Source organism: Eupeodes corollae, chromosome 2, assembly GCF_945859685.1.
Source record: "Eupeodes corollae chromosome 2, idEupCoro1.1, whole genome shotgun sequence".
Lineage (NCBI taxonomy): Eukaryota > Metazoa > Arthropoda > Insecta > Diptera > Syrphidae > Eupeodes > Eupeodes corollae.
Window position 1 is genome coordinate 30,708,820 of NC_079148.1, and position 26,422 is coordinate 30,735,241.

The following is a 26,422-nucleotide window of genomic DNA, read 5'->3' on the forward strand; positions in this document are numbered from 1 at the left end:
CTATTCTCAAGACGCAGGTTGTCGTTGTTTCTTTTTGCGCTTTTGCGGCAGTCGCACATTTTTTTAATATTTCTTTTGTTGTGAAAAGATTACCTTTAGCATTGTGAATTTTTAGGTAAAATCTTATTACCTTATTAATTTATTTCTTCCAAAAACTTACACATTTGTGTTACAAGTTTTTCATTGCCAGATAAAATATTTTAATCAAATCAGGTTTTCTGTAGGTGCTCCTTTTTGTCAGTTTTAAAACACAAAACTTGTTGGAAATGGATGCCAAGCAAAAGCTTAAACGTTTTTGCTACTTGGGCAACTTCGAACCAGTTTATATTCGACCTCGAGTTGGCTTGAAAGTCGAAAAACTCTACCCTCCGCTCAAAGAGTTGATAAGCACTTTGGACGATGTCGCATTTGTTGGCTACATGAGCGACATCCTAAAGCAAAGCGACCATCTTCCACGTAAAGATGAGGTAAGCATAAGCACGTTGATTTGACCTAGTACCCTACCACGCCTATCGGAATTCCAAATTCCGACCTCCTATCACCTTATGAATTGAATGCTAATTGTTGACCTCAATTATTTAGGCTATATTTGCATATGCGACTTATTTGGGGAGTGAAGTCGATATAAAGTTTAAGACCAATGTCCGCAAGGTCGTTCCACTTGTCCTCAAGACCGCCGAAGAGTTGTTCATGTTTTGCAAGTACTCCAAGTCCATACAGCAATTACAGGGTCGCAAGGGTCTATCGAGGACGACCAAAAAAGCCGTCGTCGCCTGGTACGAGAAATGCACCCCCGAGGAGCTGCGAGAGATGTGGAAGTCACATCGGGGCATGTATGGATTTTCGCACAAAAACCTGATCTACATGTGCCATATCAATGACGAGACTCTGGGCGACGAAACCGTGTGCCAGGCATTCTTGAAGACTTGCAGTGAATTGATCAAGGAGGATGAACTCAAAAACGAAGATGTCATCATGGAGATGAGCACTCTGCGTACGACCACAAAGAAGAACGAGGCTACGAAGATTATCAAGAATTTGCGACTCACTTGGGATCAGGTTCCTCCGAATTTATTTAAGTTCCCGAATATCGTTGAAATGTTGCTGCCCGAGATGAGTCTGCTGGATATTATCAAGAAGTGGCACACATTCCACCAGCACAGGCATTTCGATAATACCAAGTTATTCCGGACGATTGTGTCCCTGACCAATAGGGAGGCTCTGCAGAAGGCCAACATACATCCAAGTGTATTCCTGTGGCGCATGGATCGTCTGGGAATTCCTATTGCTGCTTCTGAATTGCAAAAGGTTTGGTTTGTTTTTATATTTTTGTTTCTATGTTTAAGAAGAGATTTCAATTTAAAGTTCTAAGCATTAGAATTGATTGTCTTCCTTATTTTCCAAATATGATTAACTGTTTTGAATTTAAGGTTCCCGAAAAACGAGCAATCACAATGCGCATGAGTGTCTTTCAGCAGATGTATCGAGATTCATTCAGCTTGAATCGTGCTGTTGGCTTGCGTTCTTTTGTCACAATGACTTTGCAGGATAATTACAAAAAAAGTAACATTAAAAAACAAAGATACTTATAAATTTATAAATTATATTTTATTTTGTTGTTTTTCTTATAGAATTCTTAACAAAACACAAAAAGGTAACTTATTACGAAGCTGCTATATCATTTGCATTTTCTTATTTCAAAAGAGAAAAGTACACTGACATTTTTGCTTACACTGAAGACAAAGTTAAGTTAGCTCAAATTCCTTGGGAAAAGGGGATTCAACTCAATCAAGCTATGGAAGTTTGTGATCATTTTACTGTAAGATGAAAATTTATGTTAACCTTCAATATATGCATTTTTTTTAAAATTTTTTAGTATAAAAAGTCATCACAACGTCTTGTTCAACCCTTGATGGAAGCTTTAAATCGTAAACAGGTTTATGATTTATTCTTGATTATTGTACCATCGGCTGGCCGCAGTAATCCAAATCAGAATTCGAGTTTCCTTTGTAGATTCTTGGACAAGTATCGTGAAATGAAGAACAAAAAAGCCAAGTAAGTGATAAATCATTTTATTTTGTATTTTTTTTCGTTAACATTTTTAAATTGCCGTTTTTAACAAAGAATTTTATTTTTACAAAGATTGTGAAATTCAAATCTAAAAGTGGTCTGTTTAAAGCGTTTGTGTTATTTTTCGTAAAATTTGTTATCATTTTCGGTAAATCTGTCCAAAAGAGTGAAGGTGGTGAACTTACCATTCAAGACATGCCCAAGGTCGAAAGTAGGTTAAGAGATTATGTATCATTTAAGAAAGTTGATGTTTCTTCTTCGACCATTAAACAAAATTGACTAAGCAAGATTAGGTCTAAAGAACACGCAAAACTGGATAGATATAAATTCCAGATTTTTAGTGAGGTACGTCGCACAGGAAAAAAAATCAAAGCTCAGATTAAGTTTTTATTATTTATGTTTATGATTTATTAATACAAAAAATAAAGTTTACACAAAGTAATAAAGTAAAAAATATAATTTTCAAATTTTAAGCTTAAGGAGTATAAAAGAAAAGATTTTCAACACTTGAATTTAAAATTAAAAAATGAAACTTAAAATAAAATATTCCTAATCATCACAAGAACAATCATGTTCTTCACTAAAAATAAGGAATTTTTTTACATTTGCATCAAAATGTCTTTGTTTGCGCACGATTTTTCTTTGTAATGAAACGAGGGGATCAGATATTAACAACATATAATTTATAACATCTTGTATGTTGTTCGACCTCGAGGACTTTCTTGCATGACAGAGCCTAGTGCGACGAAAAGTCTTGTGTAAGCCCTCTAGTGCTTCCTCAGACATTTGTCCAATTGGTATTTGAAAAGTTTTCATAATTTCAATCCCATGAAAGAAAAGCTTGTGTAGTGTACAGGGCATGTAATACCAACCATACAATTCTAAGTAAAGGTTCTTAGGTTCACAGAGTAACAAATCGAATTTTTCATGGTCGATTTCAGCACCCGATGAAATAACACGTAAGATTATTGAAAATCTTTCAATCAATGTATGATTTATTTTTTTTTATTTCAGAACTTTGTTTAGGGTCAGAAAAAAAAGTTCTGGCAGTATTGCCATCATTGGATGAACCAAAACCTTGCCTAGGATGGTCCACATTTAAACCCATTTTTGCCTTAAATTCTGACTGGATTCGTTTTATTCCTCTTTGAACACAGTTTTGTTTTCTTCTCCTTGAACTCGCCATTTTTTAAAATTAAAAGATGAAGAGTGGATAAGCCAAACCGATAGTTGTCTTCCTTAGAAGTTTTCTCGTAACACTTGACTGTGTTCATTTCGCTGGGTAATGGACCACAGATGTAGCATTTTGAAGAAGAGTTGGTTTCCGACAGCACATTACACACACTTCCATCAAAAATGGTTAAGTGAAATTCGAATGAAACTCTGAAGCTATGCCCAGCTACACACACAGTAGTTTCACCAAGTTGGTTTATTTTATCTTGCATGTAGCCTCCTCTTTTTTCACCAGCTCAGGACACTCTTTACGAAACAAAAACTTAAGGGGCCTACAATACAAAGCCCCACTTGCAGACCAATCTGGCTTTTGTGTCTTTTCTGATAATAACAGATTTTGATATGTTTTCAACGGTTTTAGCCATAACATCTTCAAAATCCACCTCAGTAGATGTTTCATTCACAATTGATTTTGGCAACATACCTTGTTTTATCCGGCGTAGAGCGGAGATGCTTGGAAAACAAAACTTGGTAGCTTCGTTCATTTAAATCCATGTCAAGGTACAGTGTCAAAGCTTCTTCGGATGAAAAAACCTTATTTTCTTCCGCTAAGGACCTTCAAGACGATGAATTTGTGGCTGCTTGCGTTGATGCAAACCTTAGTTCGTCAAAATATCTTGTCTTCACCAGCTCTTCCACTCTCTGCTTCTTAGTTTTGATTTTGCAACACTCGTCAAAGGGTTTTATCGGCCTTCCACGTTTATTTTTTAGATTTTGATTATTAGATTTCATGTAAGAAATGCTGTCCGGAAAAGAGTGCACCAGATTGAGCCAGTCCCTGTTCCATTCTAGAAAACGATCAAGCTTCCTACTGCACTTTTGCCACCTTTTTTATATGTTTGAACAAAATGTAAAAATATGTCTTCTTAAATTTGCTTCATTTCTTGCATCCTCAATTACGTTTTTTTTAATAAACTCTAGAACAGCAGCAATTCTGTTGGTAGAATGGGTTGACCATTGCTGAAAAAGCTCCCTATTGGTAAACATCCTTTAAATAAACAGGGGAGTTAATGGCGTTTAAAAAAAGGCGCAAGTTGGGGCAGATAATTTTTACTCCGTCGAAAAGCCCACTTCACTTAAAAAAAAAATCACGACAACCAGCAACACTCGTTTTAAAATCACTACTGATGGTTGAATAGTAGCTCGTTAATACTTACCTTAGTGAATAAGATCTGACTGAAAACCGGTTTATTTAGATAATTATTTTATTCTGCAGGCCAAGGATTCAAGAACCAGTGCAAACGTTCTCAATTTGAATAATCAACTAAGCTCATGTTTTGTGGTGGGCAGTCAGCAGGGGGGTAAATATTATCTTACAAAAAAGTTACAGTTCACTTATTAGTGACTTTACCATGACTTTTGCGTGTATTATAATCATGTTTAGTTAGACTAATTTTTAACTTCCCATAGGAAGTTATTGTAATGGGTCCGATTTGTCAAATTGAAAAATTTGACATTTCTCGACGTTTCAAGGTCCCTAGAGTCGAAATAAAAGATTTTTAGAAAGATGTCTGTGCGTGCGTGTGTACGTACGTTCGTACGTCCGTACGTCTGTACGTCTGCGACGTTTTTTTCGTCGTCCATAGCTCAAGAACCAGAAGAGATATCGACTTCAAATAAATTTTGTTATACAGATAATAAGGCAGAAAGGGCTCTCAAGAAAATTGCGTGGGTGGTTTTTTTTATCATAGCAGTTTAAAAAATAGGTGAAAATTTTGGTTAACCCTTAATATCTTACGAACCAAAAACGCTAGAGACTTGAATTAAATTTTATATAATAGACTGTAACGTGATCTCAACGAAGTATATTTTTTGAAAAAAATCTATCTAACGGTTTTTTTTCTAAATCAAAAAAACTGAAAAAAAAAATTTGTCACCTCCTAAATTTAACGACTAACATATGATTTCATCTCCAAAACAATTTTGAGCAACGAAGAATAATGTTTTAAAAATCTGATAAAATTTTGAGAAAAATCGAATTGACAGTTTTTTTTATAAAAAATAAAAATCTAAAAAAAACATTACTCAAAGTTCGTAAAAATTAAATATCGATTCAAATATCTTTTCAAAAACTTGAAAGTTAGACTTCAAATTTATTTTATCTTATAAGAAATATTGTTTTAAGCATTCTGAAAGATGTTGAGAAAAATCGAATTGACAGTTTTTCTACAAAAAATAAAAACCTAAAAAAAATTTATAAAATTTGGTAAAAATTGATTTTCGACTCAAATATCTTTTCAAAAATTGTAGATATTGGCTTTTAACTACTTTTATCTTTCAAAAAATATTGTTGTTAACATTAAGTAAAATTTTGAAAAAAATCGAATTGATAGTTTTTGTACAAAAAATTAAATACCTAAAAAAAAATTTAACAAAAGTTGGTAAAAATTGATTTTCGACTCAAATATCTTTTCAAATCTATACAATATTGGCTTTAAACTAATTTAATCTTATAGATAATGTTGTTTTCAACATTCGATAGAATTTTGAAGAAAATCGAATTGACGGTTTTTTTACAAAAAATAAAAGTCTAAAAAAAAACAATACTAAAACTTGGTAAACATTTACTTTCGACTCAAATAGCTTTTCAAAAATTCAAAATATTGGCTTCAAACTTATTTTATTTTACAGAAATTATTGTTTTCAATATTCAGTGATTTTTATATAAAAACCCAACAGTCCGTTTTTTCATAAAAAATAAAATCTATAAAAAATAGTACGCAAATTTGGTAAAATCGATACTAGTACATATAGACAAACTTTTAAGCAAGACAAATCGACAGACGGGATGGGAAGTTATCAGTGTGGGTCGCATGCAAGCCTCTTTTTTTATTTTTTCCATGGATCGACGCACTGTGCGACGGGCTCTCGTTTGACGTAGAAGGAAGGATCAAACCGGTGTAGTCCGATTGTGTGCGCCCGGACTGCATTTTATAATTACCTATCGATAAGCTTGTGCGAGAATTTTATGAAAAAAATAAGGTTAAGTTGCCCGTACTACCATATTGGCAATAGTTAGGGATAAACCGCAATGGATACAGGGGGGTCCGTCAAATTTAATTTTTCAAGATTATTTCATGGAAATGTTGACCTTGACTGCGCCTTATATGGTCCATCCGATTTTGGCATACTCTTTACAACATTTCGGCCGGTATCTCACGAATAAATGCTTCAATGTTGTCTTCCAATGCGTCAATTGAAGCAGACTTTATGTATAGACAAGAAATTTAACATAGCCCCACAAAAAATAGTCGTAAAGTCTTTAAATCGCTTGATCTAGCCGGCCAATTGATCGGTCCCCAAAGTGAAATAAAATGTTCACCGAACTCGCCTCTCCATTGTTGTCACATTCATTCGATTCGCATCATCTTTGAAGAAGTAAGGTCCAATGTTGGCACCAGCCCATAAACCGCACCTGTGATTGTGACTTTTTCTGGACGCATTGGTAGCTCTTGCATTGCTTCTGGCTGATATTCACTCTATAATCGACAATTATTTACGTACCCACTACACATTGAGACAGAACTGAGCTTCGTCGCTGAACACAATTTTTCAGTAAAAAAGTGGATCTTCGGCCATCTTTCCGAAGAGACCTTTAACCAAAAATTTTACGTTGTAGTGCGTCGTTCGGCTTCAATTCTTGCACCAGCTGTATTTTGAAAGGCATCACACCTAAATCCTTTGGCAAAATTTTCCACGTTCGTTGAGTAACAGGCAAAATTGCTGCGAACGGTGAAGAATTGATAATTGATGGTCATCATTAACACTGGCCGATACAGCTGCGATATGTTCTTCAGTTCACAATCTACGTAAGCGTGTTGGTAGTTTTATGTCCAACAGTGTAAATTTGGTGCGAAATTTAGTCACAATAGCCCGAATAGTCGCTTCAGTGAGTCGATTAAACTGACCATAAAATGGAAGAAGCGCGTGATGAACCTTCTTAACAGAGCACGAATTTTGATAATAAAATTCAATAACTTGCAAGAGCTGTTTTTTTGTAAGACGATTCATGGTAAAATTATAGACCAAACTGAAGATGTTGGACAGTGAAACAAAACACGAAACATGAGTCAGCTGTTTAAACCAGTGTTGCCAAAAATATAATCGCTACAAAATTCACTCTTTATTTAACTTTGAAAAAAGTTTAAATAAAAAGAAACTGTATTTCAAGTTATTTATTAATATTATATTATATTATAATGTGTTCCTAGAAGTAATAGAAAAGAAACTGGAGACTAACCATGAGAAGCTACTTTTAGACTAATCATCTTAAATCCCCTTAGAGTTTTTCCTAAGATATTTTTTAAAACAGACTACGAGTAAAGACGCCAGCAACGAAACCAACACGTAGTTTAAGAAAGAACTTCTATGCCACATATGTCCATACTGCATCAAACAGGCCAGCTGTTTTGGCATTGAGTGAAACTCAAATAGGTGAAGATTCCGATCATTCAGAATTTAATCTAAATGGGTATAACTTAGTGCCATTATTTTTTCCTCATCATGGATTAGCCGTGTATATAAGAAATGATGTTGCGTACCAACTCCAGCCACAATATGGTTTGTGCTCTAACACAAACTTCAATTTCATGTGGTTAAAATTTACGGTAAATAAGCGCATCATCCATTCATGTTTTTTATATCGAAGTCCAAATCTGGACAGAAATTCAACTTTTAACGAATTTGATGCTCTGTCTGACTCCATTCAAAGAATTGTTGCCCATTAATCTCACACTGAAATCGTCATTGCGGGCGATTTCAATGTACACAATTCTTCTTGGCTTCGTTATTCTGGCCAGTCAACACCGGAAGGAAGGTATGTTGAGATCTTTGCTGAGTTAAATCAATTAACTCAGCTTGTCGATGAGCCAACTCGAATCCCTGACATTGCAGGTCAATCCACCAACACCCTAGACTTGTTTCTTACCTCTGACCCTAATAAATACACAATTAATTTATTACCGCCTCTAGGCACATCAGACCATCGTTTCTGCAAAATTCTCATGTCGAAAAAACCCAGTTAAAGAAAAACCTCCTATGAGAACCGTTTGGCAATATGAGAAAGCCAACTGGGACGGTCTCAATGAATTCTTCAGGAACTTTAACTGGTCAATATGCTTCCTCGATAGTGACGTGGATTCCAGCGCAGAAATGGTAAAAAATTTATTTCTTTGTGGAATGAGAAATTTTATCCCGAATAGGGTGAAATCTATCAAACACAAAGAGAACTTATGGTTTGATTCTAGCTGTAAAGAGGTTATTAGGTTCAGAGATGTAAGTCTCCGTTGATATAAAGCCAACCCGACTGAGGAAAACCGGAATAAGTTTAAACAATCTAGAAAGACCTGTAATGGTCATATTCGACGAACCAAATTTTTGCATGATCAAAAATTAAGGCAAACAATACTACAATGTCCCAAAGGTAGTAAAAATTTCTGGTCATTTGGTCATCCTCGGTTCCAACGCTCGTCCACAATGACACTCCCCATGTAAGCTCGATTGATAAAGCCAATTTGCTTGCAGCCCATTTTGCTGTTAATTCGACGCTACCGGATAGTGTCATGAGTCCTCCTGTTCTTGAGAGCGTAAATGATTCTATGGGACGAATCTTCTTTTGCACTCGTGCCGTCGAAAGAGTACTGAAAGAACTTGACATACACAAATCCGCTGGCCCGGATAGTATTCCCCCTATTGTTCTGAAGAGGTGTTCTTCAACGCTGGCAAAACCACTGCGTAAGCTTTTCCATCTGTCTTATTCCACTCTTCCCAAGTGGATGGAAAACTGCATTTGTCCAGCCTGTCCCTAAAAAAGCCGAATCCTCCTCTCTCTCAAACTACCGTCCAATTGCACTTACGTCCTTTCTTTCTAAGGTCATGGAAACGTTGATTAATTTTCACCTTAAGAAATATCTTGAAGAACGGAAGCTTCTTAATGACCGACAGTATGGCTTTCGTAGCAATAGGTCCACTGGTGATCTCATGGTTCATCTCACCGAACAGTGCAACAAATCTTTACATAGTTTTGGAGAAAGTAAGATTATTGCACTAGATATTTCAAAAGCATTTGATAGGGTTTGGCATCAGGCTCTCTTATCGAAAATGCGTGCTTTCGGTTTTCATGAATCCCTCCTTCATTGGATTAGTAATGACCTTTCGAATCGTTCAATACAAGTTGTATTGGATGGTTTCAAGTCTGAAATTCATGAAATAAATGCTGGTGTTACCCAGGGCTCCGTTTTGTCCCCGACTCTCTTCCTTATATTCATAAACGATCTTCTGTCTGTCACTTCTAATCCCTTAAACTGTTTCGCCGACGACAGTACCCTCAGCTTTTCATATTCGTTTCTAGATTCACATGCTTGTCCTTCGGATGTGGAATTTAAACGGCAGCGTAAGATAAGCTCATTAAATTCTGATCTTGACAGCATTGTCCAATCGGGAATCAAAACCGTGTAGAATTTAATGCTTCGAAAACTCAATGCTGTCTCCTGTCGTTAAAGCGCAACCCACCCCCGATGCCGCTATCCATGAGCGGCAGTTGCATCCAGGAAACTAATCAACTTTCAGTACTCGTCATGAATATCACAGATCACCTCTTATGGAATGATCACATATTCGATATCGCCAAAAATGCTGCCAAGTGCTTAGGCTTTCTCCGAAGATGCAAGAAATTTTTCAGCTATAATCTACAAAGCCTTTATCCGTCCAAAGCTTGAATATAATTCGCATTTTGGGGCAGGTGCCCCCAAAACAAGTTTAAATCTCTTGGATAGAATTCAAAAAAGGGCTTTAAAATGATAGGCGAAACATTTACATATAATCGAAACATTTACATCGCTAGAACACCGTCGCAATGTTTCATGTCTTTCGTTATTTTATAGATATTTTTACAAACAATGTTCTGTCGAATTAGCCAGTTGCATTCCACCCCTTAAACAATTCAGCCGTAATACTCGCACTCCTAGGAATGCTCAAGTCAAGTACAGAGATTCTTTCTTAAATCGCACATCGAGGATGTGGAATGCTTTGGCCAACTCTGTTTTTCCCTCCCATTTTGATGTTCAGAACTTTAAGACCCTATTTTCCTAAAGCTCGCACTGTGTTTAAATATAAATATATAAAGCACGATACATGGATTTGTTTATCAGTTGACAAAAGCAAACTCAGTAGATAAGGTAACAGAAGATCCAAGAAAAACAAAAGGAAATCGACATCAAAACTTTTTTCTTTGTTTTTTTTTTTTTTAATTTAATTTGTTTTAGTTAGAAAACATTTGTTTTGATGGTTTTTCCGGCAATTATTGGAATTTTTCTCGCCATAAAAAACATCCTTGAATATATAAGAAGATAGTTTATTTTTTTCAAAAAAGTGATTTACGTTAAAGTTTACGCCCTTAAATTTACCAATTTTCAAAAGTTTTAGTCAGAACAGAATATTTCAGTGATTTGGACATATTCTTTATATATTATTAACTTGCCATAGGAAGTTATTGTAATGGGTCCGATTTGTCAAATTGAAAATTTTGACATTTCTCGACGTTTCAAGGTCCCTAGAGTCGAAATAAAAGATTTTTAGAAAGATGTCTGTGCGTGCGTGTGTACGTACGTTCGTACGTTCGCGACGTTTTTTTCGTCGTCCATAGCTCAAGAACAATACAGATAATAAGGCAGAAAGATGCAGAAAGGGCTCTCAAGAAAATTGCATAGGTGGTTTTTTTACCATAGCAGTTTAAAAAAAAGGTGAAAATTTTGGTTAACCCTAAATATCTTACGAACCGAAAACGCTAGAGACTTGAATTAAATTTTATATAATATATTGTAACGTGATACCAAACAAGTATATTTTTTGAAAAAAATTAATATAACGGTTTTTTTTTATAAATCAAAAAAACTGAAAAAAAAATTTGTCACCTCCAAAATTTTACGACTGAAATATGATTTCATCTCCAAAACAATTTTGTTGCAACGAATAATAATGTTTTTGACATCTGATAAAATTTTGAGAAAAATCTAATTGACAGTTTTTTTTATAAAAAATAAAAATCTAAAAAAAACATTACTCAAAGTTGGTAAAAATTGAATATCGATTCAAATATTTCTTCAAGAACTTAAAATTTAGGATTCAAACTTATTTTATCTTATGAGGAATATTGTTTTCAACATTTTGAAAAATTTTGAGAAAAATCGAACTGACAGTTTTTTTACAAAAAATAAAAACCTAAAAAAAAATTAATAAAAGTTGGTAAAAATTGATTTTCGACTCAAATATCTTTTCAAAACTTTGAGATATTGGCTTTGATTTACTTTAATCTTTCAAAGATATTGTTGTCAACATTCAGTTAAGGTTTGAAAAAAATTGAATTCACAGTTTTCTTACAAAAAATAAAAACCTAAAAAAAAAATTATAAAAGTTGGTAAAAATTGATTTTCGACTCAAATATCTTTTCAAAAATTTTAGATATTGCCTTTTAACAACTTTTATCTTTCAACAAATATTGTTGTCAACATTCAATAAAATTTTGAAAAAAATCGAATTGACAGTTTTTGTGCAAAAAATTAAAAACCTAATAAAAATTTACCAAATGTTGGTGAAAATTGATTTTTGACTCAAATATCTTTTCAAAAACTTGAAATATTTTCTTCAAACTAATTTTATCTTATAAGAAATATTGTTTCAATATTCGATAAAATTTTGAAAAAAATCGAATTGACAGTTTTTTTTACAAAAAATAAAACTCTAAAAAAAAAAACAATTCTAATACTTGGTAAAAATTTACTTTCAATTTAAATAGCTTTTCAAAAATTAAAAATATTGGCTTCAAACTTATTTTATTTCACAGAAAATATTGTTTTCGATATTCAGTAATTTGTATATAAAAATCCAACAGTCCGTTTTTTCATTAAAAAAAATCTACAAAAAATTGTACGCAAATTTGGAAAAAATTGGTACGAGTACATATTATAGACAAACTTTGAAGCAAGACAAATCGACAGACGGGATGGGAAGTTATCAGTGTGGGTCGCATCCCAGCCTCTTTTTTATATTTGTCTTAGAATTGTCATGATATTCGGAACGAGCTTTAAATGCATTCCCAAATAATATACAAAATAAAACAATAATAGGTTAATACGTCTTTCTTTTTTTAGGATACATTTTTTTAAATAATTTATTTTATTTTAATATTTTTGGTACTCTATGTTTTTACGTAGCGCTAAATTAACCAATTCTATTTTTTTTTCAGATTTGTTATCATCAGCTTGTTGAAACACAAAAAATCAATGTCTTATTCAACCGAAAGGAATGAGAACATTTTGGAAATTTGTGGATTGGATTCCAATACAGCAAACGTAATTGACAGCTTTGCTCTTAACAGGTTCGGTTGAATCTCCAAAACATTTGTATCATCTTTAACAACTCGACTCACTTAATCGTTAATCTTTTAATCATTCGAAGTTAAATTCTATACAAAAATGTTTCATCAAATCAAACCTAATTATCTCATCTCTAATACATTACATTCATAAGTGTAACAAATGTTGGCCAAAATGAATTTTAAGAAAACAAAAATAGAAACAAGAAAAAAGTGTTTCATTAAATCAAACGAAAAACATTAACAACAACACAAGTGTCGTAAGTGTCGACAACAATGAATTAAAATAAGAAACATACCAATTCTTAATATCAAATGCATTACATACCTACATATACATTTCATTAAACATAATATCTACATATTTAAATTTAAATAGCATAGAATCAAAAGAAAAAACAAAGAGTAACTTGCTGAATGAAAAATTCTTCATTTTGGCGTTGAAAATCAAAAACAATACAACAAACAAAAAAAAATTGAATATCCATGACTGCCTTTCAAAATTCACTGGTACCACGCCTTTGGATTTAGTTAAATTATAAGCCTTATATTTTTGTTCACAGAAAAACAAAACAAAACAACTCATTATACGAATACAAAAGAAAAAACAATAAAAATATAACTAGAAAAAAAATAATAAAATTGAAACAAGGAAAAATCAACTCATTCAAACAAAAATGTATTCTATTTTTCTATTAATTAGTACTCGAAATTTTTACTTAACCGAAACAAAAATGTGATCAAAAAAAGTATTTCTGTCTTTTGTACAGGTCCAAGTTAATTTAAAATAGTAAAACTACAAAAAAAAAAGTGATGAATATTTATCTATTTTTCAATTGTTAACTGAAATTATATTATTCTTAAAGAATCTAAAATTAAAGTCACAACATTTTTTAAAATAAATTTAAATTAAACAAAAAAAAATGATTAAAAAAAAAACAAAAATACTAAAATAATAAAATTAACTATGAAATATTCTGAACCGCGAACATAATGTGATATTAAAAACGTTTGAAACAAAACCGTAAGAACATTTAATAATTTTAAGCTATTGTTTACACAATTATAGTTTGTTAATTTTTTTTATTACATTAATTGATGAAATTATTCCGAAAGGTGGTTTCCATACAAAAAAAGAAAAAAAAAATAATAAAATGTTGAACTGTTTTCATTATCAAAAAACAAAACGAAAGCCTTTCCGAAAAATAAAGAAAAACTCTGAAATAAAACTCTGCAGCATACAATAACTTGTTTTTTTTTTTTCTTTATATCTTAAGGAATTTTAATTGAGATAATAGTGGTCTTCCATGGACTAAGGGAAGATGCCATTCAACATGACTTACTTATACAGTTTCTTTCTAAACAACGGTTTACAAATGGGAATGGGAGATATTCGACGGTTGCCAATTTTTAAAAAATCACGGTTGTTAAAATAAATGACTGTATGTATGATATGAGTATTTTGGGTTCGAAACAACCTTCGGAGCAGAATGTTCTCCAATTTCACACGAATTGTTTGACTACCTGGTCGGAACTTTTATCCGAAAAAATCCACCCCTACCAGTTGTATGCGATGCCCTATGATTGAGTTCCTATAATGGTTTTATTTTTGGTAATTACAAACAAGTTTATCTCCGCAATCCTTGTTACGGAATATGTTTTATTTTTAAATATATAATTAATTAAAATGTAAGTAATAAAGAAATAAACATTATTTACGTTAACTTATGATATTTTCTAATGGACTTTTTGTTTTTAGGCAGAACTAAAAAATAAACCCACGACAAAATGAGCGAATGGGGAAGCTGTTAAACGATTATCCCAATATCGAACAAAACCACACAAAACGGGCACAAAAAAATTGTGACTGCATTTTGACAAGATCTGGCCAATCAGCTTATTTCTTTGGGACCAAGACAGAGGAGTCTTGGTGGCTGGAAAAATTTATGTTTGTGATCTTTTGTGTTTTTCATTGTGATTATAGTGTACTTAATTATAACTATTTTTTTAAAGTTAAATAGCTTAGACCTGCATAAAAAAAACTTTATTCAGACAAGAAGGAAATCGCGGGCACTAGTGAAGAACAATACAGCAAAAGTCTTGCACCATTTTAGAGGAAACTGTGGTAGCCTTAACGAATATTGGCAGCTCAGTAAGTAGCATTGAAGCTTAATTTTTATGTTACACCAAGTGCCATCAGTGAGGAATTCAAGGATCAGAACAGCAACGGCATTCCTTCAATTTTAAAGCTTGCCGCTACTATGAGATTTCTTGCTGAGGGATCGTACCAAAAAGGAGTTGGACAAGACGTACTGCTTGGAATGGCACAACCAACAGTCTCAAACGTTTTGTCTGAAACTCTTAAACTTCTTTTTTTTCGAGGGGGTCCTAGGCTATTTAAAACTTTTGAAATATTGTCCCACAGTTCATTTGTTTTAGCCCGATATTCAGGACCGACGAGTGCTCCCGTTGCAATGCCCTTATTTTTTTTCATAAACTCGACGAGAGCCAAAAATTGATGTCGATTTGTTTGCTTGTTTTTATCGTTCCTTGAATGAATTTTAAAATTTTATATTTTGTTGTGGATAAATTATAAGAAAATTAAAATAAAGCTAACTCACATTTTTAAATTAAAATAAAGAAATAATCCACGAAATCGAACACTGAATAATAATAAACACTTTCGTCTGTGAATCCGCCAAAAAAAGCTATCGGATTCAACTCGCCAACAACCATTATGACATTTCAAACTCGCCGTGGAATTCGTTAATTGGTCAAATTCAAAACGAAGAAGGCGAAAGCGAAAGCAATAATTGAAAAATGGCAAACTCGCTAGCAAAACGATTCGCCGCGAACCTCATAATCAGGCCAAATACCACTGACGCTAATGAAAAAAACAAAATGGAGGAAAACGAAACACCAAGTATTTATAACTCGATTTTACAACGGAATTGCTCGAATTCGAAAAATTGGTACTATGTATCTATTTGACTACTTTCGAACCAACGAGAATCGAATTTCGAATAGTTCTAGAAGTGCCAACTATATTCTTATGAACTTTGGAATAAACGAGGAACTACGTCACTCGAAAGTAGAATTCAAAACAAGGCAGAATTGAAAATAATCCTCTACATCAAGTGTGTTTGCGAGTAAGTTTTTTGTCAAAGTGTAAGTAAAATGTTGAATATGAGTTAAATCTACCACCCCAATAACACCGGGAACTCGTGACTTTTGTTTCGTTTCCCTTTCTTATTCATTTCAAAATTCATCATCAGCTGGCACATGACTCTTTCGATTGATGTCAAAACTTCGGCAAGTATTTTTGACATGGTTAACTGTGCAAGTCCAGCGTTCTTGTCAACACCGATTTAGTTTTGGTAACCTCCTGTTGCCAAAAACTTCAATGCTGCTGATAACTTAATGTTAATCGGAACAGCATTTTGTCTTCTGCGAGTAGTTACGTCGGTTGATATGGTGTTAAGTAAGAACATAAATCCGTCTTTAGAAAGACGAAAGTTCTTAACAAAACCAAAACAAAAGCATATATATTTCATTAAGAATGCGTTCTAATATTCTACCGTATATATGTATATGTACAAACCTTTTCTAACTCAGCTCCATTATTTTGGAATTATTTTGTATTTATTATTCTGCGTTCAATTTCCTAGTACTATTTTTCATTTCCTTGCAAATTGAACCAAATTCCAACAGTGTCCATTTTTGGTAATAATTATTCTTGTCCAAAATTTAATGTTTTTTTTTTTTTTTGGTTTTAAAACAACTCGATACTTGTTCGAAAGTACAAATTTTTTTGAAAACAAGTTGATATAACCGGCATCAAATCGTACTACGTATGAAAGTAGAATCGGAAAGGAGTTTCGAATGGAATCAAAAGTAGAATCGAGTTATGTATATAGTAGGGCCCCAGCCAAGAGAACCAGACAATAAATAACTATGTGTTCAATTCAGTTGCTAACGGAACAAGTTAGAAACCAAGAAAACTTTTACCAGAACTCAATCAAAACCTTAAAAATGATTCATCGCTAACTCGACGATGTTTCTATCCAAACTCAAAACATCGAAATGATGCGAATAGTTTTGTAGAAACTCAATTTGGAATTTGAAATTTCTAAAGCCAACATTTTGACGGAATGATTCTTTTTTTAATTTAAGCCAAGTGTCACTATTTGAAGATTTCTTATATTGGCCGAACTGTCAAAAGTCTTCAAAGAGCATCTAATTAGGTGACAATTGCCAATTTTCTATCAAGTGAAAAACGCCCGTTTATTCGGTTGGTTGATTTTATCCAAATACTAGAGACAAGACTACGTCAATTTCGTATTCGTATACACTAAGTTTTCAATACCTGAGAAGCTCAAATATCCGTTAATTGTCTGTCTAATGTATTTCTTTTCCAGATTGTTTAGTATTATTTAAAATGGCCTGAAGTTTTGATAAATTTTTCAAATCCGTTAGGACAACTTTGAAAGTAATTAGGGACAATGGGGAGAAAATAGACTTCAAGAACTCGTACTTTAGTAGATCGACCAAAATTAACTATTCAAACAATTTTAAATCGATTTGTAAAGATGACAAGATGTATTTTCAATAAAAAAGCTAAAAAAAATGAATGTAAATATTACTGTTTTTTAGGTAGAAAATCAGTTGACAGTTGGCGGGAATTTTGTGTTTCCCAATTAATAACAAACAAAATTAAAAAAATACAAAATACTATCTGACCCGGCCACGCGTTGCTTTTTAACTTTTACTTTAACGTTTTTTGGCAGCCAAATAGTCCGATGACTGAGCCAGTTATAATTCAAGTAATTAGTCTGTGTATCGGGAAAAATACTGTGAATCAATTCATTTTTTTTTTTTTACAGAAAAACAGTGCAGAAATTGTCTGGCAGTTTAGTGCAGTTCTATTTTACCGGTCCCAATGTCAAGTAATTGTTCGTAAAATAGTTGTTAGGTTAGTTTAGGTTAAAGTGGCTGCGGATTCAGAATCCAAGCACTTAGGCCAAAGAAAAGGCAGATTGTGATGCCACATGAATCTAGAGAATTACTTCTTACTAGTCGAACCATTTTGAGCTTTTTATAAAGCGAAGAAGATATTTGATATCCTTTTTAGCTAGTTCTTAGCTTATATGAAGTCTGCTTTGAGATAACAAGTCTTTAGAGCGTTTTAGGTCCAGTGAAGGCCATATGAGTTTTGTGGCTGCGCATGTTGGTAAATTGTGCCACCTAGAGTTTGTTAAAATAGTTGTGCTCATGGATCATTTTGCAATCGATTTAATTTAACCTATACTTTAACCTCAGGAACGTGTGGTGGTCATGTTATTAAATTGTAGATTATATCTTTGTTTATATTTATATACAAAGATTGTATGAAATGTTTGGAAGTTTGACAGCAGATGTCCTATGATGTCGGCATGTCGCTATCTGTGGCTGCGTTCAATCTCAGACAGAAGGGGTATATGGATACCTTTTTGTTAGTGTTTTACGTGAAAAATAACAGCTGATCAAAAACAGCTGAGATGTCAAGAAAGGAATCCAAAGATTGATTTCAGCCTTCTGTATTTGTTGGTAAACAAAAAGATACAAAATGTTAGTTGAAGTTGTATTTGAGGATGTTCTGTACATAATAGCCGATTAAGAAGCTATGTGCCTCCGAATTCCAAACTATATCTAGGTATTGTCACTTCATAAAAGTCCTCGTTTCTGTTAAACGTAAATCGTTTAAAGTCGGACATTTCGCAAGTAAAATATTAATCGTACCTATAGAATTTCAATTAAGGTTATCTTTTATTTATTAAAGCTGAAAGTTGTTGGTACTGTTTAACACCATCTAATGGTGTTAAACAATCATCTACTAATCATCATTAAAAACTTATTAAGCTTATAATGCTAGCCTCAGATATCCATAATATTTTAAAAAAAATATACTTTAAAACTTAACTAAATACCTAAGCAGAGCCACTTCTATGCTCGCAAATTCTTATCAATGTCATAGCTCGTTTCTTCAAATTGTACAAAATAAACATAATTATGTTTGAGTTTATAATAAACAACACTAGATGGAACAAGGTATCTCAAAATCCACCTATCCAAGATACCCTATTCAACACGAGATTGAACGCAGCCATGATGTCGCTATCTGTTAGAACTGTTTGGAGCTAACAGGTAATTGTGACTCTCAAATAATAGTGAAATTAATTGCAATACAATAATATTGCGATCATAAATTCAGATTGAAGCTATTCTATCTTTCAAACTTGATCAAATTGCACACGGTGTACAAACTTGATTAACATCGGTTAAGTAGTTTAGGAGTCCATTGCGGACAAAAAACGTGACACGTAATTTATATGTATTAAGATAATTTCCTGCTAACAAACTTTTGTCAATTAAAAGTTGGAAGATATTGCTTATTTATATTTAAAATGTTTTGCAAAAAATCTTACAATCGTGTATGCTTAGCTTTACACGTCTTTTTAAATTCCTAATGCGGTATATACATTGTTCAAATGCTTGTCAAGCATGTAAGAGAGTATATACCGCGTTTACAAGGAGAATTGAATCCGAATTGAATCAGGATTTAGCGCCGTATAGACCTGGATCGGATCGAAATAGGATTACTCGATCCGATCCCACTGAAAGAGGTGAATCGAATCGAAAATTTGTTTGTAAACCTGAATCGGGGAATCGAGTTATTGGTGTGTGAGGTTTTGCTTGTGTGCGTGCGATAATTTTTTTCTCTCTTGTTTGTTCTAAGCAAAAAGACTCCATTTAAATGGAGTATTTTTGGTTCTAAGCTGAATTTAATTTGGCGCTCGTCCTTGTGTTTAGAGCATTGTTCTAAGATTGTAAGTTTATTTAAAAGTACAGTACGCACACAAATAAAACCGAAATGTCATTTCGATCCCATTTGAATTCGATTCCTCGATTCAGTGCCACCATATACCTAGATCGAAATCTCAATTCGATTCGATTCGATTCCTCGATCTCGTCTTGTAACCAGGGTAATACATACATTTTTTTGATTTTTCTTCAATCAGATAGACAGCACTGACATTATGTATATTCGAAATTGATTGCTTGATCAATCAAGCTTTATTTTTTAATATTTGTCGAAGAAGAAACATCGAGTATCGGAAAACTAATTATGGAAAACAAATCATTCATTTTGGAGTTTATTGAAGTCTATCGTTCGCTGCCAGCGTTGTGGAATATAAAAGGGAAAGAATACGCCAATCGAGACTTTAAAAATAACCAATATGAAAAGCTTCTCAAAAAGTATCAAGAGAAGTATCCTGAAGCTACAAAAAAAAAGATGTTTCTCAAAAAATTAATACCCTGCGAACAAATTATAGGAGGGAGTTAAAACGAATTTCGGGATTGGAGAGGAGTGTCTCTGGACTCACCGAGGAAAATGAACCAACACTTTTTTATTTCGATGCAATGGATTTTTTGTGATAATGAGGCACCATGCCCTTCAAGAAGCAGTATAGAATTTAAAGAAAATATTACAGAAGTGAGTATTATTATATTGAAATTTGCATTTATAATTTAGATAAACTTAAACATAGTTTAATGGCCATTTAAGAATTTATTTTGCCAAGAGACTTGACCTTCATTGTTGAAGTAATCGCAAAAGGATTCTCTGATCAGTTTTGAGTTAGCTGTTGAATTTCGACATAGTGTATTTTCTAAAGAAGCTATATCACATTGCCTTCTCCACGCTCCTTGATCAATAGTTCCATTGTTTAACAGTTCTTGATCAACAGAGCCCGATTGAAAATAATGGTTTGATGCTTTAGCTCGCAAAAAGTTGTGTAACTAGCAACACGCGAGGACGACAGTTTGAACTTTTTCTGGTGAAAGTGGAATAGTTCTTTGAAGCACTCCGAATCGTGAAACCAGTATACCGGGAGCATTTTCTACGATTCGACGAGCGCGGCTTAACCGATAGTTAAATATTCGTTGCTGTTCGTTTAGTCCTGCCTGAGAATATGGTTTCATTAGATGTTCCGATAGTTGAAATGCATCATCCCCAATGAAAACATATGGGAGCATCTTGCCGCTCATTGGCACCTGACTACGTTCTGGTAAATTCAAGGGTAAATTCAAGGTGTTTTCATTAAACGCCATTCCAAATTTTGTGTGACTTAAAACACTTCCATCGGATATTCTGCCGTTGACGCCAATATCTACCATAACGAATTCGTAATTCGCTTTGACGACTGAAATTAGCACGATGCTAACAAATTTCTTGTAATTAAAATAAAATGAACCAGAATCTGCAGGCTTTCTTATTGCTATATGCTTCCTATCTAACGCTCCTACGCAGTTCGGGAAATTCCACCGATAAAAAAGTCGTCCGCAATTGTTTGCCAATCTTCTTTTGATTTAGGCGTCTATGAAGAAAAAATTGAATTATGTCCAATGCAAACTTACATTAAATATGTACATATGTATGTTTTTATTTTTTAAGGAAGTCGAAGCAGAAGCGCCAAGAAAACGAAAAAAGTCAGATCCAAGTGACGAATTAATAATTCTAGCAGCCAAGCGATTGTTAGAACCAAATAATGAATTTCGAGCAGTTGCAAAAAACAAAAGTATCAAACACAATGAATGTTTGCAGAAAAATTCATCAACGACAAATAGTAATAATTGTTTTACTTTTTTACTTTTATCTGATCATTTAGGACCTCAATAATTACTTCGCATGTTTCGTTGACAATACGACCAATAGAATGGACAGATATAGCACTGACGAATTTTAAATCCGCGAATGTATTACCCTTAGCCAGAAAACGAAGACTTATCGATAGACGTTGACTGACTGGTATAGCTTTACGCATTTGAGTATCTTTTTTTTTGATTTTGGGTGTAATCATTTGAAGAAGTTTATCATAAGTCTCCTCATCCATGCGGAGGAAATTTTTGAAATTTGATAACTTAATCTTAGCTCATTAAGAGAAGAAGAAGAAGTAAACTGGCTTCGTTTTTTCAACCATTCCTTCATCCACACACGTTTCTTCCGAACCTGTCTTTTCTTTTTAAATGCTAGAGCTAGCCCCACAGCAATGCAGCAGTCGTCAGTGTCATTCATATTTTATCTTTTATATTTTTTAAATGAAATGAAACGATCAAATTCGCAAACATATTTTTCCCGATAAAACAACCGCACGCCTATTCACCTCAAAATTAAAATAAATGATTGAAAGCTTATGCATGATGTGTGTATATGACACGTCAAACAATTTACTAATACACTCTCACATGCTTGACAAGCATCTGAACAATGTATGTATATGCCGCATAAGAAATGAATATAACGTCATTTAGGCTATTAATTTGTTTTAAAATCAGTTTTAAGAACAATATTTAATAGTTCTAAGACAAACGCCAATGAAGTCAGTGATTTTTTTTTAAATTTTAAATAAGAACCAAAGACAGGCTTGTAATAATATTGTTTTTTGTTTTTTAATAAACGTTCATGCATTTAAGTTGAGTTGAAGCTGTTTGGCTTCGAAGCAAATTTGTCTCAATTTCATGAATTTCCAGTTCCTCTTGAATATTGTTTAAATCTTCATGTTCGAAAATTTCATAATATGAATCAAAATGTAAAAATATTTTATCGAACATTAACAAGCAACGAAATCTGCTTTGCAATAATCCTTTGGAACGTTTTGTGACATGCATTTAAATAAAAACAAAAAATATTGCAATACTCGTAAGAGATAATGAAAGAGGAGGGACTAATATTACGCATTCGTGTAGTACGGCTAAAGAATGAATCTCTGTTGACCTTGAAGGTATACTGTTGGTGATAAGAGTTCCTAAATGCGCGAGGTCCAAGGTTTAATTGCTTAAGGCCAAGTAAAAAAGGTGAGATAAAAAAACATTACGACGCGCGGTGGTATTCAAGCGAAGTAAATGAATCTACGATATCATTGAATACTGCTCAAGAGTCTTAAGGAAGTTACTGGAGAACCAGCCAAGAGATGAAAGTTATACCCAAGGTTTGGACGTTTATAAGCATTACACATCCAAAGAGCATTATTGTGAATTTGAAAACGATTATGAAAAGTTGAGGGTACTGCCGCACTTATCTAAACTTGAATATATTTGCTGTAAGCCTCTTTTTAAACCCCCGTTAAACTGTACAATAAAATTGAGCAAGTACATTTTTTGAAGGTGTTGCTTTAAAAAGAAATAAAGAAAAACTAAAGTCGTCTGCGTATGACCAAAAAACCTACAACCTTGAGTGTCTGGACTATTTTGCAATTAATTAAATGGAAAAACAAAAACACAAAGTAAACCTTAAATTGCAAGTGATAAAAATAGTCTCTAAAATCTGACATGTTTTGAGGTGTTAAAATTCATCACGTTGAATTATTAAAATGGGTTTTGTCTACAATATTTTGTCGGACTAGCTTGATTATATTTTTTTTTATGACGGTTGGATCATTCATACAATTTAAAATATTAAACTTGCGTCGCAGAATTTTTGTGCTTGCTTACACGCTTATTATTATTTTACATTATCACTTTTTTACTATATCTACAAACATAAGTGACTCAAAAACTAAACATGATATGCATGTGGGTAAAAAGTATGTAATTTTATAATTTTGTATAGTTTAGATATTAAATTTACAAACCATAAATATTTCATATACATGGTTAATATGTATGTACATAAGTAGGTACATGTAAATTAAAATTTGTTGATACCAATCGTCGCTGTCGTCGATCGTCGTCAACTTTCATTGAAATGGAAAAATGTGTCGATACATTTTAATTAGCACCCGTTGGTTATCATGAGACGATAGATAAAATTGCTTATTCGAATTCAGCTGCATTTGAATTTCTTAAGTAATAAGAGCAGGTATTAAAATTCAAACGAATTGGTTTAAGTTATTTTTGTTTTGTTTTAAATAAAACCAATTCTTTGAGATGGATTTTTGGCAACATGAATTTCACAAGACCACGTTATAGCCGGCTTAATGCTACGACTATGAAGCGAGCTGATTCCAGAGCGTCAAGCTTTTCAGCATCATAAAAGCTGTTAAACCTAAAAATGAATACCCCATTCCAACCCACATTGGGGGTGGTTGGTTCGTTTTAAACCACGTCATGCTTTAATATATGTATATGTATATAAAACTAGATAAGAAAAATAAAAATGAACATCAGACGTGACTATACGAATGCCGCTACCGCCTCCCATGCCTCCCATGTTTTCCCTATTTGTCCACCCATTTTGCTCCCTTATTTCGGGGGGATGATGATGACGACCGACACCGATACCGACACCGACACTGCTCTCGATTGCTGCCGCTGCTGGTGCTTCTGAGCTGAGCTACGACCGGTATACGGTTGCGCCTCACAGAACATTTTTTCTTATAAATACACTTGGCATTCCTCTCAGCGGTTCATTCTCTCAGTGGTTAAAGTGACATGATAGTGAAGACATTGGTGCACTGTAACGAGTCATGTATCAGCATGCCCTTCCAAACGCAGATAAATTTTTCGCCAGTGGTAAGAGAGTAGAAAAATTAAACAAAAAAAAAATAATTAATTAATTAGTTCAACAAATTTTTGTGAATTCAAATCTCCAGAAAAAATTTAAAGTGCTTGTGAGAAAATGTTTCAAAAACGTGTTTAAAAAATAAGTTGTATGAAGTTTTCAAAAGTGATAATGAGTGGGAACGTGTAAAAACGGATCCGCACCCTTCGAAAAAATATGTTAACGAGATTTGTCCAATAGGGCATCAAAAAAAAAATTATATGAATGGATATTTTTCGTGAGTTTTATTTTATAGTTTGTATTTTCTTCTGATACTTTGGGACTGCCATGTGTTTTCGAGATTAAGAATAATTTTTCAGAACCGCATGATGCAATAGTTGATGAATATGGGAATTTTGTTAGTCCTTAAGGATACCTACAATTGGGATGGATATGGTGGCAAAGGGAAAGAAAAATAATATACATAGAATTCCATTCAGATTCCTATGGTTGCTATAATTTTATATTATGGGAACATAGTCCCAGCTATTGCGCAGGGCATAAAGTAGAGAGTTGAGTTTTAAGAGAAGAGGGAGTTTTATATCGGGTTGTTTTTTTTTTGTTTTTAGTTTGGTAGATATTTTATTATTTTTTTGAAATGCCTTAACATAGATTGTAATTTTCGACCAAGTTCGTGGGCAGAAAAACTCATTTTAGTAGTTGACGCACATACACGATTATCCCTCGCGAACATAATAGGGAACTTCAATCGGGCGCCAATCGTGTGTGAAAATAAAAAAACTCAATTAACTTTACAAAATCTTATAATATATTGATATTGCTACAATGTGGGTACAGTGATTAGATCTTCATTCATTAAAAAAGTTGAAGTTGGTTTGGGATATAATATGTACGAAACTGCGGTATTTTCTTCGGTCTTTTGCATTGGTCTAACAGCGGTTTAAGTTTAGGTGAAGCGTAAACAGCTGATGACCTTTATCGGAACTTTTATATATTATGTGTATTGAACATGAAGTAACTATTTTGGTTTGATTTGATTATTTTTTTGAATCGTTTTATTGACGTAAGCCAGTTATTCCATCAGCGTGCGTTTAACATTTTTGTTAGTCTTGTGATTGGTCAGCTAGCAAAACGACAATGACAACTGAATGTCAATTGGATTTTTCGACAGCTGCTGACTAACGGTATCTAGGCATTGTGTTGTACATACTTGGAGGATTACATTCTAAATTTAGCGTATTTTTTTTTTAACTAAGGTATTCAAGGAGTAACTTGGGGTTGTTGAATTTTTTTACTTAAAAATAAACTGATAACTTCACTTTAATGCTTTTTAAAATGATATTTTCTTGCAATAATTCATTTTTAAGTTAAAAGAACAGGGTGTTTTCTGTCCAGATATTTACATTTTTTAACTAATTAAATAATATTTTATTTATTAAAAAAATATAGTGACTTAATTTAAAAAAAAAAATTACCAAGCGTTAGTAAAAATATTTTGTGTTAAAAAAATGAGTTCAAAACCTTTGAATTCAATACTTTTATACTTGCTCTGAATATATGTGAGTCCAAAACGCAATTTTACAACCATTAATATTTTTTTAAAATTAGTTTTCAAAGTTCACTTTTTCACATAAAACGCACAGAAAAATGGTTTATTTTGATATTTCTTCCCTGTATTTTGTTTTAGTGTTGCCATACTTAATTTTTTTCAGGAATTTTAATTAATTTTCTTAGATATTATTTTCAAATTATTTATAAATTTATAGAAAATTTCATGGAATTTTAGGTACGGGTTTTTTAAATGGAGCAAAATACCCCTCTGTTAGTTTGTCGTACTATCCATTCTTTTTATTTTTGATTATATGGCTTATTCCCATTTCGTCTTATAAGACGTGCGGTCCTACTTTATTGCCATTCCATGAACCAGACTTTTATAGGACACTAAACGCTTTATTAAAAATTAATACAATTCTTAATTTAAATATTGAGAAGTACAAACAAAAAAAACATTTATTTTAGTTGTCGCAACGATATAGAACAACAAAAGGGATGCTTATTGGTTTGTGTGACGTGACAATTTACTTCTACAAATATTTTCACTAATTTTTCTCTTTATTTAGTTATTATGACTCAAAAAGGCACAATTTTTAAGTACCTATGTAAAAAGTCACAATTTGTAAGTATGTTAAATTCTAATGTTAAAATAAAAA

The 26,422-nt window shown here is 32.9% G+C and overlaps 2 protein-coding genes across 3 annotated transcripts in view; both read left to right on the forward strand.

Annotated features, from left to right (window-relative positions):
- LOC129946814 (RNA-binding protein RO60) lies at positions 1-13,307 on the forward strand. 2 transcript variants are annotated; one of them, XM_056057158.1, is made up of 7 exons: positions 1-115; positions 225-467; positions 583-1,308; positions 1,431-1,563; positions 1,632-1,819; positions 1,877-2,055; positions 12,545-13,307. In XM_056057158.1, the coding sequence occupies exons 2-7, from the start codon at positions 267-269 to the stop codon at positions 12,684-12,686; spliced, it is 1,569 nt and encodes a 522-aa protein (XP_055913133.1). In that variant the 5' UTR covers positions 1-115; positions 225-266; the 3' UTR covers positions 12,687-13,307. The 2 variants fall into 2 exon arrangements, with proteins under 2 accessions (XP_055913133.1, XP_055913132.1); XM_056057157.1 differs by having other exon boundaries at positions 12-115; positions 214-467.
- A 10,772-nt stretch (positions 13,308-24,079) lies between these two features.
- Positions 24,080-26,422, forward strand: part of LOC129944483 (b(0,+)-type amino acid transporter 1) — a 53,051-nt gene continuing 50,708 nt past the window's right edge. The window contains exon 1 of the mRNA XM_056053937.1: positions 24,080-24,223. Within this exon, the coding sequence (XP_055909912.1) occupies positions 24,178-24,223 (46 nt within the window). The 5' untranslated portion in view covers positions 24,080-24,177. The remainder of the gene's footprint in view (positions 24,224-26,422) is intronic.